This window comes from Dipodomys ordii, unplaced genomic scaffold (assembly GCF_000151885.1).
Source record: "Dipodomys ordii isolate 6190 unplaced genomic scaffold, Dord_2.0 Scaffold69, whole genome shotgun sequence".
NCBI classification, from domain to species: Eukaryota; Metazoa; Chordata; class Mammalia; order Rodentia; family Heteromyidae; genus Dipodomys; species Dipodomys ordii.
In genome coordinates, this window is record NW_012267285.1 from 1,672,269 (window position 1) to 1,687,726 (window position 15,458).

Consider the following 15,458-nt stretch of genomic DNA (forward strand, 5'->3'; position numbering starts at 1 on the left):
AGAAGAAGAAGAAGAAGAAGAAGAAGAAGAAGAAGAAGAAGAGGAGGAGGAGGAGGAGGAGGAGGAGGAGGAGAAGAGAAGGAGAAGAGGAAGGAGGAGGAGAAGGAGAAGAAGAAGGAGGAGGAGGAGGAGGAGAAGAAGGAGGAGGAGGAGGAGGGAGGAAAAGATGGAGGAAGAAGAGGAGGAGAGGAGGAGGCAGAGGAGGAGGAAGAAGAGAAGCAAGAGGAAGAGGAGGGAGAAGGAGGAGATGGAGGAAGAGGAGGAGGAGGGAGAGGAGGAGGGAGCTGGAGGAAGAGGAGGGAGGGGAGGGGAGGAGGAGGAGAGCGAAGGCCACAGGGCTGAGATCGCAGACACACAGCCGTTCCCACGTGGGGGTCCCTGGGTCACGTTTGCCCCTCGCTCCTCCCCTGTGCTGGGGACCCCAGTGACCCCAGCCCTGCCCTCCGTGGGCCGGGGGGCCCTGCGTGGCTGCCCCCCTCCCTCCATGACCTGGGCAGGAGCTGCAGAGAAACCATGGGGAATGGGGGGGGGCAGCGGCAATAGGATTTATTACCTAAGCCGGAAGCAGCTGGCGTCTAATGCGAAACTTCCAGAATTAAAAGTACTAAGATGGGGGATCCACACAGAACAGAAAATACCACGCGCCCCAGGCCTGGGCTCGCAGCACAGCACGCGCTCTGGGCTCGAGTCTGCGCACCGGACCCCAGCTCACCCCCTCCTGTGAGCTGCTCTTTTTTGGGGGGGGTGTTTCTGTTTTGTAAAGTATAAACTGTCTTCTCAGGGGCAGGAACCCCCAGAGGAGCAAGCCCGAGCCCCTCACAAGAGAAAAGCAGATAGCCTACTCTCTGAGCAGGAGGGTCAGGCACCATTTCCCTGTCTGCAGAAAAGCTCTCGCTGTCAACTAACGGGCAGGCGACCCATGCGCTGTGCCCCGAAAAGGACAACAACGTGGAGCAAAAACCAACCAACAAAAACCCCCTCAGGGACAGCACCTGGGTCCTGAGTTCAAGCCCCAGGACCAGCACCAAAAATCAGTACAGAAATAAATCCACACAAGGGGTTTGCTTAGTTCCAGGTACCAAGTTGTCAAACCCTTTGCTCCCTGGAGGTGGGGGGAAAAATAGAAATAAAGGGGGCTATTTCTGGACCTGATACCAAGCTACCTGTCTTGAGGAGAGAAGGTAGATTACACAGCATTACATCCTAAATGGACCGCCAATAATAAGATGATGACTATTAACATTAATAATATTAATAGTATTAGTTAATTGATACTAGTATCATTATATATTATATGATTATTGTATATAATATAGTATATTATTGTATATATAATATATTATATTATATTATTGTGTATATAATATATTATATTATTGTGTATATATTATATTATTGTGTATATATTATATTATTGTGTATATAATATATTATATTATTGTGTTTATAATATATATTATTGTGTATATAATATATATTACATTATTGTGTATGCATAATGTATTATATTATATATCATATATTATGTATATTATATACTATATTAATTATATTATTACCAATAATATTAATATTAATAACAGTAATATTACTATTAATAATAATCATATTGATCCAAAACCCACTCAGCAGGGGAGCTGAGAGTTGACTTTCTCCAGAGGAGAAATTCACATCAGACAGAGGCTGCATGAAGTCAGGAGAGATGCTGGGGGGCAGGGGGTGGGGGGGAGGGTGCATTCCTGGTCCCCCCCTTTTCCCGGTCCCTCCGAGAATCTCACCGCAGAGGTAAGGAGGAAGAGGACGTCAGATTCCACTGACCCCCTCCCCCCAGTCCGCGCTGGCTCCATTACCACCCCCCACCACCCCCCACCACCCATTAAGCAGCATTAGCCACCGGCACCCTGGGCAGCTGATGAATAATTGAACTGGGATCCATTCGAGATGGCTGGACCCTTACAGCCTGCATCAGGAGGGCTGGCCCCCGGGGACAGCGTCCATTTAACCAGTCGATCCACACACAGCCATCCACGCCAGTGACCACACCTCCCCGTGCTCCTGGCCACGTCTAGGCCGGCTGAGCCCCCACAGCACTGTGCTAGCAGCCTCCCCACCCCCAATTTACCCACTGAGCCTCAGTGATACCAAATCCTCTCCCCCTAAAAGGCCACGCTCCTCAAGGCCACGCCCCTTTCCCCCAAGGTCATCTCTCTGCAAATCTCAGCTCTTAGGCCTTCAGAGTCAGGAGTTCCCTGGGACCAGCGAAGATCGGTCTGACTCGGGAGGGGAGTCTTGCGGACGAGGGGGGCGGGCAGGGGTGTGGACGGGGAGAGAGCACCCCAATGCAAGGGTCGGGCATGAAGGAACGGCAGGAAAGGAACCACGGCCTTGAAAAAAATCACTGCCTCAAAAGTCATCCTAGCTCTGCAGCTCAGGGGTGGCGCTCTACCACCTGAGCCACAGCACCACTCCCAGGTTTTTGGTGGTTTTCTTAGAGATCAGCCTTTCCTGCCTGGGCTGGCCTCCAGCCACAATCCTCAGATCTCAGCCTCCTGAGTCGCTGGGTTGACAGGCATCTGGCAAGCAACCTGCTTCCACACCCAATGGGGGTGGCGGGGGGATAAAGAAAAGGAAAAAGAGTTCTTGTGCTCAAACACAGAATTCTAGCATTTCACCAGGTCCCCCCAAAGTCTACAGACACCGGCCAAAGGGCACACGGATGAGAGGACTCCCTCCTACAGTGCTCTGGGGACCTTCTTCGACGGACACATCCATTTCTTCCAACCCAGAAGCAGAGTGGAGACACTCGGGCTTGTCCGTGGAACGGCCCACACTCAGATCGTCTCCTACGTCCAGCGCTCACACTCATTTATCGAAGGAACTGATCTGTGGTTTGGTTTTTAAATGCCATCACAAGCGACCTTCATCCCGGGGGAGATGTAAAAGAGGGCGTTTCTATCTCCATTGGAAATATCCCTTCACGGGGAAGCGCATAGCTGCGGCTCTTTAATAAACACCCGTGGGCCTCTGACACACGCACAACTAAGATTTAAAACTTTTTTAAGAAAAATGTCTCCCTCGTTCTTAACGAGGGAGACGCACAATGGGCAGCGAATCTGCGTGTCACGAACTTTTGCGTTGAAACTGCCATCAACTCAAATGGCAAATGAGGCACCAGTGCTCACGTACAGCTGGTAATCCCAGCTACTCACAGAGAATCTGAGGATCAGGGTTCAAAGCCAGCCAGCCCAGACAGAGTCTGCGAGACTCTCGTCTCCAATAAACCAGCAAAAATGGCAGAGCGCTCGCCTAGCATGCACGAAGCCTTGGGTTCGATTCCTCAGTAGTACCACATGCACAGAGAAAGCCAGAAGTAACTGGGCACCGGTGACTCCTGCCTGTCATCCTTAGCTACTCAGATCTGAGGATCACGGTTCAAAGCCAGCCTGGGCTGGCTTTTTATCTCCCATAAAAACCACCAGAAGGGCTGGGAAGGTGGCTCAGTGGTAGAGTGCTCGCTTTGCATGCATGAGGCCCTGGGTCCGATTCCTCAGCACCACATACGCAAAAAGAAAAAAGCCAGAAGTGGTGCTGTGGCTCAAGTGGTAGAGCGCTAGCCTTGAGCTGAAGAGCTGAGGGACAGCGCCCTGAGTTCAAGCCCCACGACCACCAAAAAAAAAAAAAAAAGTAAACAAAAAAGCCAGAAGTGGTGCTGTGGCTCAAATAAATGGTAGAGCGCTAGCCTGGATCAAAAGAAGTTCAGGGACAGCGTCCAGGATCTGAGTTCAAGCCCCAGTACACACACACAATCACTATTGCAGAAATAAAGTATTTTGGATTTTCAAAGACTCTTAATACAGTAGACTGAGGAATAAGAATTTTTAACAGTTGGGGTTTGGCCTGAGCGCAACACATAATTAGCTTCGACTTAAGTGTCTATTACTTGACCACCGATTTCAGTTCTGGAAAGAATTAATTGCAATCAGAACGAGCACCTGTGGGGATGTTCTAGGCAAAGTTCTAATGGGCTCTTCTCGAACAATGACAGGAACGGGTCCAAGCACAGACAAACCACATAAAATCTTTTCTTTAGTTGGTGCTGGAACTTGGGCTTAAATGCAGGGTCTCACGCTCTCGCTTGACTACGTTTCCTCTGGCTGGCACTCTACCACTTGAACCACGCCTCCGTTCCCGCTTTTTGCTGAGTAACTGAAGACAAGACTCTCACGGACTTGCCTGCCCCGGCCGGCTTTCAACCTCAGTCTTCAGAACTCAGCCTTCTCAGAAATGAGGGTCACAGGTGTGAGCCACCGGTGCACAACTCTGGTTTTTAATCTATTTTTTTTGTCCTAAAGAAAAAAGAATCGTGAACAAGGGAAAGGTGCCCTGTTTGTGCCTGCACATTCATCTCTAGAAAATGACTGCATCAACTAAAGTTCCTGTCATCTGCCCCAGTTCTGACTGAACTACAAACCAAACTCCCTAGGAAAGGCAGACACAATTTCATGGCTGTTGAACTCCCAATGGTTTAAGAGGATAAAATGTGCTATTCAGGAAAAGCCTGTATTAGCTCATGAATGTGTGTGAGGGTTGTTTTATTTTTAGCAAGGACAGAGGGAAAATAGGTGTGTTTCATGTATTTATAAAATGTCTCTCTGTCGGGAGCTGGTGGCTCACGCCCATCATCCCAGCTACTCAGGAGGCTGAGATCTGAGGATTGCGATTCAAACCCAGCCCAGGCAGGAAAGTCCCTGAGACTCTGATCTCCAATGAACCACCAGAAAACCGGAAGTGGCGCTCCTGTAAGTGGTAGAGCGCTCGCCTTGAGCTGAAGAGCTGAGGGACAGCGCCCAGGCCCTGAATTCAAGTCCAGAGACCGACAACAACAACCACCACAAAAAGTCGAATGACGGCACATCTTGCAGCCGATGATGTCTTAAATCCAACTGATTACATGGGATGGTTCTATTAGCGCCAATTAACTGTCCGGTGGAGTTTCGTGATGATATTTCCATCCATCCGTACAGAACAACGACTGAATTCACTCTCTCTGCTATACTTTCGAAACCCCTTCCTGTGCTCACCCTGTCTTTGATTTTAATTCTTTCGCAGATCTTAGTGGGTTTCACAACGCTGTCATACGCACACAAATGCACACATATGACTATGGGATGCACATATAGACATAGATATTATCTCTGCAGAAGTGTATTTGCATATATTATATAAATAGCATATAGACATATGCGTGTATTGTCTATACACATACGTCTATATGCATCTATCCATATATGTATTTATGCAAACACAGATGTGTAGATAGATACGGTGCGTCGATTATATGCACCCCCCCCAACACCCGCACCCCCTTCTTTTCTGTTCTGTCTCGCTTTCAGCTTTTTCTGTGATTCTTGTAGAGATCAGAGTCTCACTCACTTTCCTGCCCAAGCTGGCCTTGAACCACGATCCTCAGCTCTCGGCCTCCGGAGTCACTGTGCTGACTGGCATGAGCCACCTGTGCCCGGCTTCACACTCGTGAAGAAATAAAGCTTCTGGTTGTTTCCTTGTGCCTGGTGGTCTACTGGTGTCCATCTGCTTCTGTTTCTAGACCCTTCCAAGGCTGAGCTCCGGGAGGCATGTGGGGGCTGGGGGTGTGGGCTGGGGCCCTGCCCCACGGCGAGCGCAGGCCTAGCTCTCCCGAGCACCCACGCAGTGGCCTGGTCCCCAGAGGGTCAGTCCCCTGAGCACTGACCCCAGGAAGTGGAACAAGACGCAAAGGTCACAAGGAAGACACAAGGCAACGGGAGAGAAAAGTCAGAGAGAAACGTGTCACCCTGTGTGTGTGTGTGTGTGTGTGTGTCTCACACACACAACAACAACAACAACAGGAAGTCAGGAATCAGAACCACTCACAGAACTCTGAGAAAGAACGCATTTGCTTTTTACAAACCGAAATCACTTCAAGCCATTTAATACCGGACCTTAACACTGTTAAACTCTCTCCTCTGTCTGTCTGTCTGTCTCTCTCTCTCTCACACACACACACAGACCATGGCCTTAAAAAGTAATAGCTTCGATCCAAAGTGATTTAAGCAACTATAACCAACGGCTTTACCTTTGAGCTGCTTGCCTTCCTTCCCTTTTTCCTCCCCTCCCGTTCAGTTCGGCTCCCATTCTGCTCACAGGTCCAATGCCAGACACTTCTCCTCTGGAACGCTTCTTAACACCCAACGGTGAGTGTTCTCATCACCACACAAACCCAGAGCCGTCTTTGAGCGGTTTCTATGATCCATCACCTCTTTAAAAGAAGGAGGAGGAAAGGAAGGAAGGAAGGAAGGAAGGAAAAGAAGGCAGGCAGGCCAGTGCTGACAGCTCACCCCTGTCATCTTAGCTACTCAGGAGGCTGAGATCTGAGGACCCTGGTTCAAAGCCAGCCTGGGCAGGAAAGTCTGTGAGATTCTATCTCCAATAAACCACCCAAAATCTGGAAGTAGAGCTGCAGCTCAAGTGGTAGAGTGCCAGCCTTGAGCCAAAGAACTTCAGGGGCTATGGCCAGGCCCTGAGTTCAAACCCCAATACCACTACCCCTTCCCCCCCCCAAAAAAAAGAAGAATGAAAGAAAAGACTCCCACAGCAAAGGGCATAAGCAAAGGAGTCCTTTCCCTCCCAAACACCAGTTTAACAAGAGATAAATAACCAGCCAAGATATTTCATGATAAGATCCTTAAAAATTATCTTTAATCGATGCCAAATAGGAACAGATCATAAAGTGACAAAAGCAGGTAAAATTGCATAGATGAAAACTATGCTTCCTAAGTTGCATCAAACCAACTCCCTGCACCTGATGTGGGGGGGGGACAGCTAGGGTGAGGGAGATGCGCGGGGGGTGGGGGGAAAGTGGGGGGAGGGCGCATGGGACACACGGGTGGCTCAATGGTGAGACCCCATCTTCAACTCAAGGGCTTAGCAACTCGCAAACTCAAGAAACACAATCTAGCCTCTGTAGCTTGGATGGTGTGTGACTCCCGGTGTGCTAGAAATTAAGACAACTTGATTTCCTTCCTCACTTCAATAATCCTTTCTCTCTCATCATAGAGGTATATCATAGAGTTCTAGTTATTGTGAGTATATAATATATATATACTATATATATTATGTACCTGCAATAATTGGGGACAAGAGACCATTTTGGGGGGGAGGGGAAACCTGGAATTTATTCTACAAGGGTTTTCTGGTTTGGTTTTTGTTGTCTCTCCTTACACTATTTCTTCTTCAGATTAAGGGGGACATAAAACATGACTATTTATTTTGAAGTCTCCGGTCAGAAAAGTAAAATCCTGCCCAGACCCGTGGTGCTTCACACCTGCCATCTTAACTTAGGAGACTGAGATCCGAAGATCTAGCTTCAAAACCAGCTGGGGCAGAAAAGTCAGTCCTGTGAGACTCTTATCTCCAATGAGGTGGTTTAACAAAAAAAAAAAAGCAAAGCTGGAAGTGGAGCTATGGCTCAAGTGGTAGAGCACCAGTCTCGAGCAAGGATAGGGAAGAGAAAAACAAAAAAAAAGCTCCAGGACAGAGCCCAGGTTCTGAATTCAAGCTCCACAACCAGCACGCACACCACACACACACACACACACACACACACACACATACACACACACACACAAAGTGAAATCCTAGTTAATTCCTAAGTGAGAATCACGGTGATCACGATTAATCTCCTTAAAGTTTATTAGCTTTTTAATAGTCCTGAGGTCAGCTAGGCCTAACTCTACTACATGTGCTTTGGGCTTTCCTCCAGGGAAAGCCCTTGCTCAATTTGCCTGAGTGGAGAAGGAAATTGTATCCAATGGCTTCTACCCTTTCATTGGTACCCTGAATGACCTTGAAAAGTGACTGGAACAGCTTGAATTCCCAATCCAGCTCTGGTGTCTTTACCAAAAAAAAAATACATTCCTTTAAGATTTACCTGAGACATGCTACCGCACAGATCACTCGGACCCCTGGAAGGTCCGGTATAGAGACAAAACTATTAATAATACCACAGGCAAAGGCAGGCTGGAGTTGGAGGGGGAAGGGGGGAAGAGTGGGGGAATGATCCTCTCCTGAGATCTTAATTCCACTTAGATTGTCTCTGGTCTGAAAATCCTAACGGGCTTCTTTGTCTTCTTCAAAACAAAACGGCAAGATCCCAAAATGAATTTTCTAAAGAAACGTTGTAAAGTTCATTTTTGCTTGGTAAAAAGCGAGGAGAATGAAGTGCTTGTTTGGCAGTTTGTAATCTTCCGACAATTGTAGACTAAGCCTGGCTACCACCCACTAGATCCTCACCACTCCCAGAAATAAACCATTCCTGGAAGAATTGCCTTCTGCTAGTCTTCTCTTTCTCCTTGCCTTCCAATCCAACCTACCAAACAAGGAGTTAAATTTCAAGGTTTCTAGTCTGGGCGCTAGTGTGGCTCACGCCTGTCATCCCAGCTACTCAGGAGACTGAGATCCGAGGATCCAATAAACTCCAAAACAAAGAGGGGGGGGGGGAAGCCAGACGTGGAGCTGTGGTTCAAGTGGTAGAGCATTAGCCTTGAGCACAAAAGCTCAGGGACAGCACCCAGGCCCTGAGTTCAAGCCCCCAAGACTGGCATCAAAAAAAAATGTTTTTTAATAAATAAATTTTAAACAAAAAATTAAGGTTTCTCCTAACCATGGGCTTTAAGGTCTCCTGTATAGAACTAGTAGGATTGCAAACGACTTTTACTGACTCTCAAAGAAGGCCCTTCATAGACGGGAAAACACATTTCTAACTGAAAGCACGGAATCCCTGGCTTCCCCTGTATAGGGCTGTATTGATTTGTGTATTGATTCATTGAAAGCTGATTCTCAAATGAACCAAGATGGGGGGGAGGGGGGAGCAGCCAGGGGAGGGAGGGAATGTCTCCTTTCTGCTTTGTTGCTTACCATGGAAGCTCATCTTCCCACACCATCTCATGGTTCTCTTTGAAGAAATGAGTGTCCATTTGGGGGGGGGGGTTGGAGAGAGCCATGGGCTCATCCAGACCCAGAGGCTGGGTCCGCGCACACACACTCAGCCATGACCTCTGGGGGACAGAGGGAATCATGGGGTTATCTTTGGTCTTTCTGGGCCAGACCACTGCAGGGGAGAAACTCACCACTTCTTAACCCCCTGGGCTTCGACACACACACACACATCCCCCATCCAGTCTGAGCTAGAGTTGTGAACACATCAGAAATCTCCTCCTCAGGGAAAACCTGGATCTGACCCCCTGAGCCATCCAAGCTCAATGCCTTAAAAAAAAACAAAAACAAAAAAGGGATGGGCAGGCCAACCTATAAACACATTAAAAATAAAGAAGCCTGGTCCATGAAGCAGCTAGGGAGCAGCAAAACCCAACCAGGGTGATTCCTAAACAGGCCTCTTTGTGAAGCCCACCTCTGCTGCTACAGAAGACCCCTGGGGTCCATTTGGGGGGTAAGGGGGGAGCCTTTGGGGGAGCACCTCATACCTAGGCACATGCCCTCTTCATGAATTGCTTGCAGTGAACTACACCTAGGGAAGCAGCATTCACCACCCCCCCATACACACACCTCCCCCAGAACACCCTCTCCCCAACCCCCCAATCCACCCACCACCCCAGGGCAGGTGGATTCCACCACACCTGTAAGCAATGAATCATGCCTCTTAACACATGCAAGAGAATCAACCAGTCCCAGAGCAATACTCCCAGAGAGGCCCGTGTCCATACCAAGGGGAGAACATCTCTATCCATCCTTGGCAGCCCTCCACCCCCCACACACACACTTCCTTTCCACAGTACTGAGTTAAGATTATTGCTGTTGCAAGCACACACAACCTGTCCAGTCCTGATGCATCCTAAGACCTCCAAAGTCCAAAGATCCAGGGTCAAGAGATCCCTGGGGGGGGGGGGGCGTTGCAGAAGAGGTTGGCTTGGGGATTTGCTTAGGATTTTTGTTTCTGTTGGTTTGTCTCTCCCCCTTCCCCAACCCCAAAACTGGGGACTTTTGAAGCAAGATGGGAGATTCCGCATGGCTTCAGAAAGCGACACGCAGAAAGATTTCCTTGTCTGCGTAGTCAAAGGCTGGGAAGTTCAAGGCCTCTCCCCTTCTTGCGTGAATGTTGTCTTGGTCATCTAGATCCACCAAGGAAAGAGTACACCCGTGGTTCTTTCTTTCCACGGAGCGAGTTGGCCTGGGTCTTTTGACCATCCATAGACTTTCCTGGTTGATTTCACTCTGTGGGTACGTGTCGTTTTTTGTTGTTGTTGTTTTAGGATAGGATGGAGGAGGAAAATGGACAGGAGAAACGAGAGTAAATTCCAGAAGAAAGCCCAGAGCACAGATGCAAGGTGGTCAGCAATCCACAGCCACATGCGAAGTGCACAATCACGAGCCACCACGCTGGTGTCCCTCAAGCCGGTCTGTACCACTCTGTGAGTGGATAGGGGACAAATCCCAGGCTCCAAGGCCTGTGCTTGCCTTTCAATCGGCCACAGCCTTCCCACCATGACTGGGGCTGCAAGAGTCAGCTACAGAGCCCCGTTGAAGGCTCCATGCCATCATCAAGACAGAAGCATCCTAAGAAAGCCATCTGAGGCCAGGGTGAGGAGAGGGGAGTCCTGAGAAGTGTCCTCCCCTCCCCTGGGATCCCCCAACACTTAGATGATCAGGCATCTGTGAGGACCCAGGAGGGAAATGCACCTGGAATAGTGCAAGCTTTGCGTGTTTGCCAGTGGTCCCCCCAGAGGGAAGAACTTCTCCCCCTTCCTCCAAAAAAAAAAAAAAATGAGTTTCTCTTGGCTTGTTGGTGGCGCACGGTTTGTGTCCAGTTCAAAAGGTAGGTCTCACGTTCAACATCATCAGGCTGCCCAAAGGGGGACCAGGTCCAGAGAAATGATCAGAGAAGCAAAGCAACAAACGAGCACTTTCCATCTCTTCTTCCAGGGTGGAGGGTGGTGTGATTTTGCTCATGGGAGGGTGACGTGAGGATGGAGAAAATAATAATAAACAAAGGCAATCAACAACAACACAAAAACAAAAAGCAGGATGGCTGTGCCCCAACCCTTCCTTCCCGTCTAAGACTCCCCTCAACTACGCAGTGGAGGCACTTTCTGCTGATCGCTGTAGATACAGAATGAAGGCACTAAGCAACTATTGGGTTCCCCCTCCCCGTTCCCCCACCCACACCCCACCCCAGGTAGCCTTAAAGGAAGAGCTTGAAGTATCTGCTGACTTCAACTCATGAGAAAGAAAGGAAAAAAAAAAGATACTAGCTCTGCTTCAGATGTATGCTGCTAGATAAACATGATCATGTTGACACCCTAAAATGCACCAGAAACATGCAATATTGCACCTTTTGTTGTTGTTGTCTGTTTGTGGCGGTGGTGGTGGTTTTGCTTGTGTCTAATTTCATCTAGAAAGAATACTTGTCTGAGGTGTTACTAGAGAGCTACCTTGATCATCTAAGTCCCTCTTTAAGGGATGAGCATGACTCTGCCTGAAAAATGTCCAGAAATCTCACATTTCCCTGAGTAAAAACAGGAAAACTGATGGAAGATTCCACCACCCCCACCCCCCCCACCCCCGTTATGTCCTTTGGGTCTTTCATCCCACCAACTTATTATTTTAATTATTTCTTAAATCTTTTTTTTTTAATTACTGAAATCATGCATTAGTTTTAATCCAAGGTACATCTTACTCAAATAGGCCATAATGCTGAGAACATGCTTGGAGCTCCAAAAAAAAAAAAAAAACCCAAAAACTAAAAAAAAAAATCAAAATAAAAAAAAAGAAGTTATTCTTCCCATCTGACTAACCTATGCATTTAAGTACAGTACTTTATATTTGTTTTTCTCCTAATAAAATAGTTCATAAATGAAGGAGGGTACACTCTCTCTGTGGATGAAAATGGAGAGAAAAAAAAGAGGATCTATCTATCTCTATATTATTTTTTTCTTTTTGAAGATTCAGTTGCAACGTAAGCTTATTCTCTAGCATCTGGGTTTAAGGTTCTCTGCATGCGATTTTCTTTAAAAATAAAAAATAAAGGTTATCAGGTTTGAACATGCTTAACACTGAACTGTGGATCTCTCTTGCAATAAGGGTAAAGGTTAAAGGTTTTATGTCCAGTTCTGAAGGCTGAGGAGTGAGACCATAGGTTGGGTGAGGGGAAAAAAAAAAAAAGACCCTGAATTTGGCTTATCTGCAATTGAGAAGGCTTAACAGTACTGCAGATCTTTAAAAAAAAATTAATTAATTCAGTTATTTGTTTCTTAGAGAATTGAGAGGAGGGAGAGGGGGAGGGGAAATCCTTATAGATCAGGACCAGTTTAAGAAGGGTCAAGGTGCTTGGGGTGAACCCCTCTTAGGTAATTGGGGTTTGATTATAATATACACTGATTTCAGTCCATCAAAACAACAACAACAACCAAAAGAAAAAAGAAAAAAAAAAGAAGAGACGTCTCCAATTGCCATTGCTGTGGATAGAATGAAGGTATCTGATGCACTGCTCATTGAAATGTGTTAGATGTTCAGAAACTTTTAATTTCATTACCCTCTCATGATTATCCAGTTTTGTTTTCTTTAAGTGTGTTAAAAAAAAAAAAACAAAGGAGAGAAAGAAGCAAAAGGGTTAGAAATGTGAGGATCCCTGCTTTGCTTTTCCTACTCAGCTAAAGAACTGTCCTTGGAAACTAGTGTTTAGAAAATAGTCTTTCTTCCTCTACCCTAGGTTAAAAAAAAAAAATGAAATGAAAATAGTTTTGTGTCTCGTGGATCTCAAAAGCTTTTTGGGGAACGGGGGGGGGGGGGGGGTAGGGGGGCTCCTCTCCCTCATTTCCCATCTCTTCCCGCCCCCTCCCAAGAAAATAAAAGATACCACAGGGTATTAACAGAGCATTCAAGGCTTAGCCAAGTATCTCGAGAGGGGGTTTGTTGTTGTTGTTGTTGTTGTTGTGTTGATGGTTGGGGGAGGGGAGGCTCAGTCTTTCTGGCTGCTAAATGGGGACTGGTTTTGTTGTTGTTGTTGACTTTTTTTGTCTTTTTTATAGATAGATGGTTTGTTTTTGCACTTTTGCCTTTTCTGTGTGTGTGTGTGTGTGTGTGTGTGTATGTGCGTGCGTGCTGTTACACATCGGTCAGCAGCTTGCTCTTATTCACGCAGTTTTGGTTAGCTAGGGTGCAGTTGCCAGTTCTGATATTGTCCTGCCTATAAGGGGCCAGGCTATTGTTCAAGTCCTCTTCGATCTCCATGTACTCGGACTTACTAAAGGTGGAGGAGCTGCGGCGGCTGAGGTCACTGTGGGAGGCTAAGTTTGGGGAACTCACGTGGAGTAATTGAGCCTGTTCCTCCCCCTCGGTCTCCCGGTGGTAGAAATAGTTGAAATTGGACACGATGACAGGTACAGGCAGGGCAATTGTCAGCACACCGGCGATGGCACACAGGGAGCCCACGATCTTGCCTCCAATTGTCACTGGGTACATGTCACCATATCCCACAGTGGTCATAGAAACCACAGCCCACCAGAAAGCGTCGGGGATACTGGAAAAATGAGACTCAGCTTCCTCGGCCTCAGCAAAGTACACCGCGCTAGAGAAGAGGATGACCCCGATGAAGAGGAAGAAGATGAGCAGGCCTAGCTCCCTCATGCTAGCTTTCAGGGTCTGGCCCAGGATCTGCAGCCCCTTGGAATGGCGGGAGAGCTTGAAGATGCGGAACACCCTGACTAAGCGGATGACCCTCAGGATGGCCAGCGACGTGGCCTGCTCCCCTTTCTGATTCCCTTCCTGCTCGGCTATCTCTGTGCCTAAGGTGATAAAGTAAGGAATGATGGCCACAATGTCGATGAAGTTCATGATGTTCTTGAAGAAGTCTGTCTTGCTGGGGCAGGCGAAGAAGCGCACCACCAGCTCGAAGGAGAACCAGATGATACACAGGGTTTCTACGATGAAGAAAGGGTCGGTGAAGATGTTAGGGGTGTAGTAGACGGTGGTGTTGTCCATTCTGTGCAGGGGCCCCGAGAAGTCCCTGTCATCCTTCAGCTCTGGGAGGGTCTCCAGGCAGAAGATGACGATGGAGATTAAGATAACCATGACGGACACGATGGCGATCACCCTGGCTGGTCCCGAACTCTCGGGGTACTCGAAGAGCAACCACACCTGGCGTTGGTATTCCTTTTCGGGCAGAGGTCTCTCCTCTTCTTTGATGAAGCCTTCATCCTCCCGGAACTTTTCCATCGCCTCCTCCCCCAGTTCGTAAAATTTGATCTCCTCGGAGAACATATCCAGGGGGACATTGACGGGCCGGCGCAGGCGGCCCCCCGACTGGTAGTAGTAGAGGATGGCGTCGAAGCTGGGCCGGTTGCGATCGAAGAAGTACTCGTTGCGCAGGGGGTCGAAGTACCGCATGCGTTTTTTGGGGTTGCCCAGCAGGGTGTTGGGGAACTGGGCCAAGGTCTTCAGCTGCGTCTCGAAGCGCAGGCCGGAGATGTTGATCACCACACGCTCACAGCATTCGTGCTCCTCATGGTCCACCTGTCGGGGGTCTCCGCTGCCATCCTGGGGGTGTCCCGGGGTGGCCGAGGCCTCCTCTGCGTTCTCCCCCGATATCACAGTCATGCTGCCGGCTGGGGGGTGCAGGGGAAGGGAGGGGGAGCAGGGCAGGGAGGAGCAGAGGAGGAGATGGGGGGGTGTCCCCTCACACTTAGGGGTAGACCTGGGGGGTGTGGGGGGGTATGAACCTCAAAATCAGCCAGCAGCAAGATCTAAAGACTTGCTCGGTGCTTTCTGATTCACCCCCCCTTCTTCTTCTCTTTTCCTTTTTAAATGTCTTCCCCCCTTAACTCAATTAGGCACCCCCTCTTCTCCTGCAGTTTCAGGGTGCAGTTTTTTATCCTGTTGTTGTTATGTTGGCAGAGGCTGGGTTTGGAGAAGGAGAGGGATTTGGGGCTTTGGTTTTGGCGTTAGTGAATTTTGTTTTTTACTCTCTTTGGGGGGGGAGAGGATATTTCTTGCCCGGCTGAGAGAGGCTTTAATGCAGTTCTTCTAGAAGATCATGGCTTAGTTTTGGGGTTTGCCCCAGGCCGCCTCCTCTGCCGCCTCCGCCTCCGCCTCCTCCTCCTCCTCCTCCTCCTCCTCCTCCTCCTCCAGGAGCACCCAGCACAGCCAGCTCAGCAGACTCTCTGCCTGCCACCCAGCTCTGCAGTCCTTGGCTGGTTGCTCGCTTTCTCTCGCTCGCTTGCTCGCTCTCTCGCTCACTTGCTCGCTCGCTCTCTCCAGCCCTCCCTTCCCAGCCCCTCTTCACCCCGTCGCCTTCTAAAACTCCCACCAGAGGGAATCGATGGATGCTGCAGAGAGATAGAAAAGTGATAGGACAGGGGATGATCAGCAGCAGCAGCAGCACTGCGGGGTGGGGGGAGGGTGATGGGGGG

General features: G+C 48.6%; 1 protein-coding gene across 1 annotated transcript; it reads right to left on the reverse strand.

Annotated features, from left to right (window-relative positions):
* Positions 1-13,149: 13,149 nt before the first annotated feature.
* LOC105991103 (potassium voltage-gated channel subfamily A member 1) lies at positions 13,150-14,718 on the reverse strand. Its single transcript, XM_013023674.1, has one exon. It carries the CDS (start codon positions 14,644-14,646, stop codon positions 13,156-13,158), a length of 1,491 nt encoding a protein of 496 aa, XP_012879128.1. The 5' UTR covers positions 14,647-14,718; the 3' UTR covers positions 13,150-13,155.
* Between the last annotated feature and the right edge of the window lie 740 nt (positions 14,719-15,458).

Coding starts and splice junctions, on each gene's coding strand:
- LOC105991103 (XM_013023674.1), bottom strand. CDS start 14,646: ATGACTGTGATATCGGGGGAGAACGCAGAGGAGGCCTCGGCCACCCCG.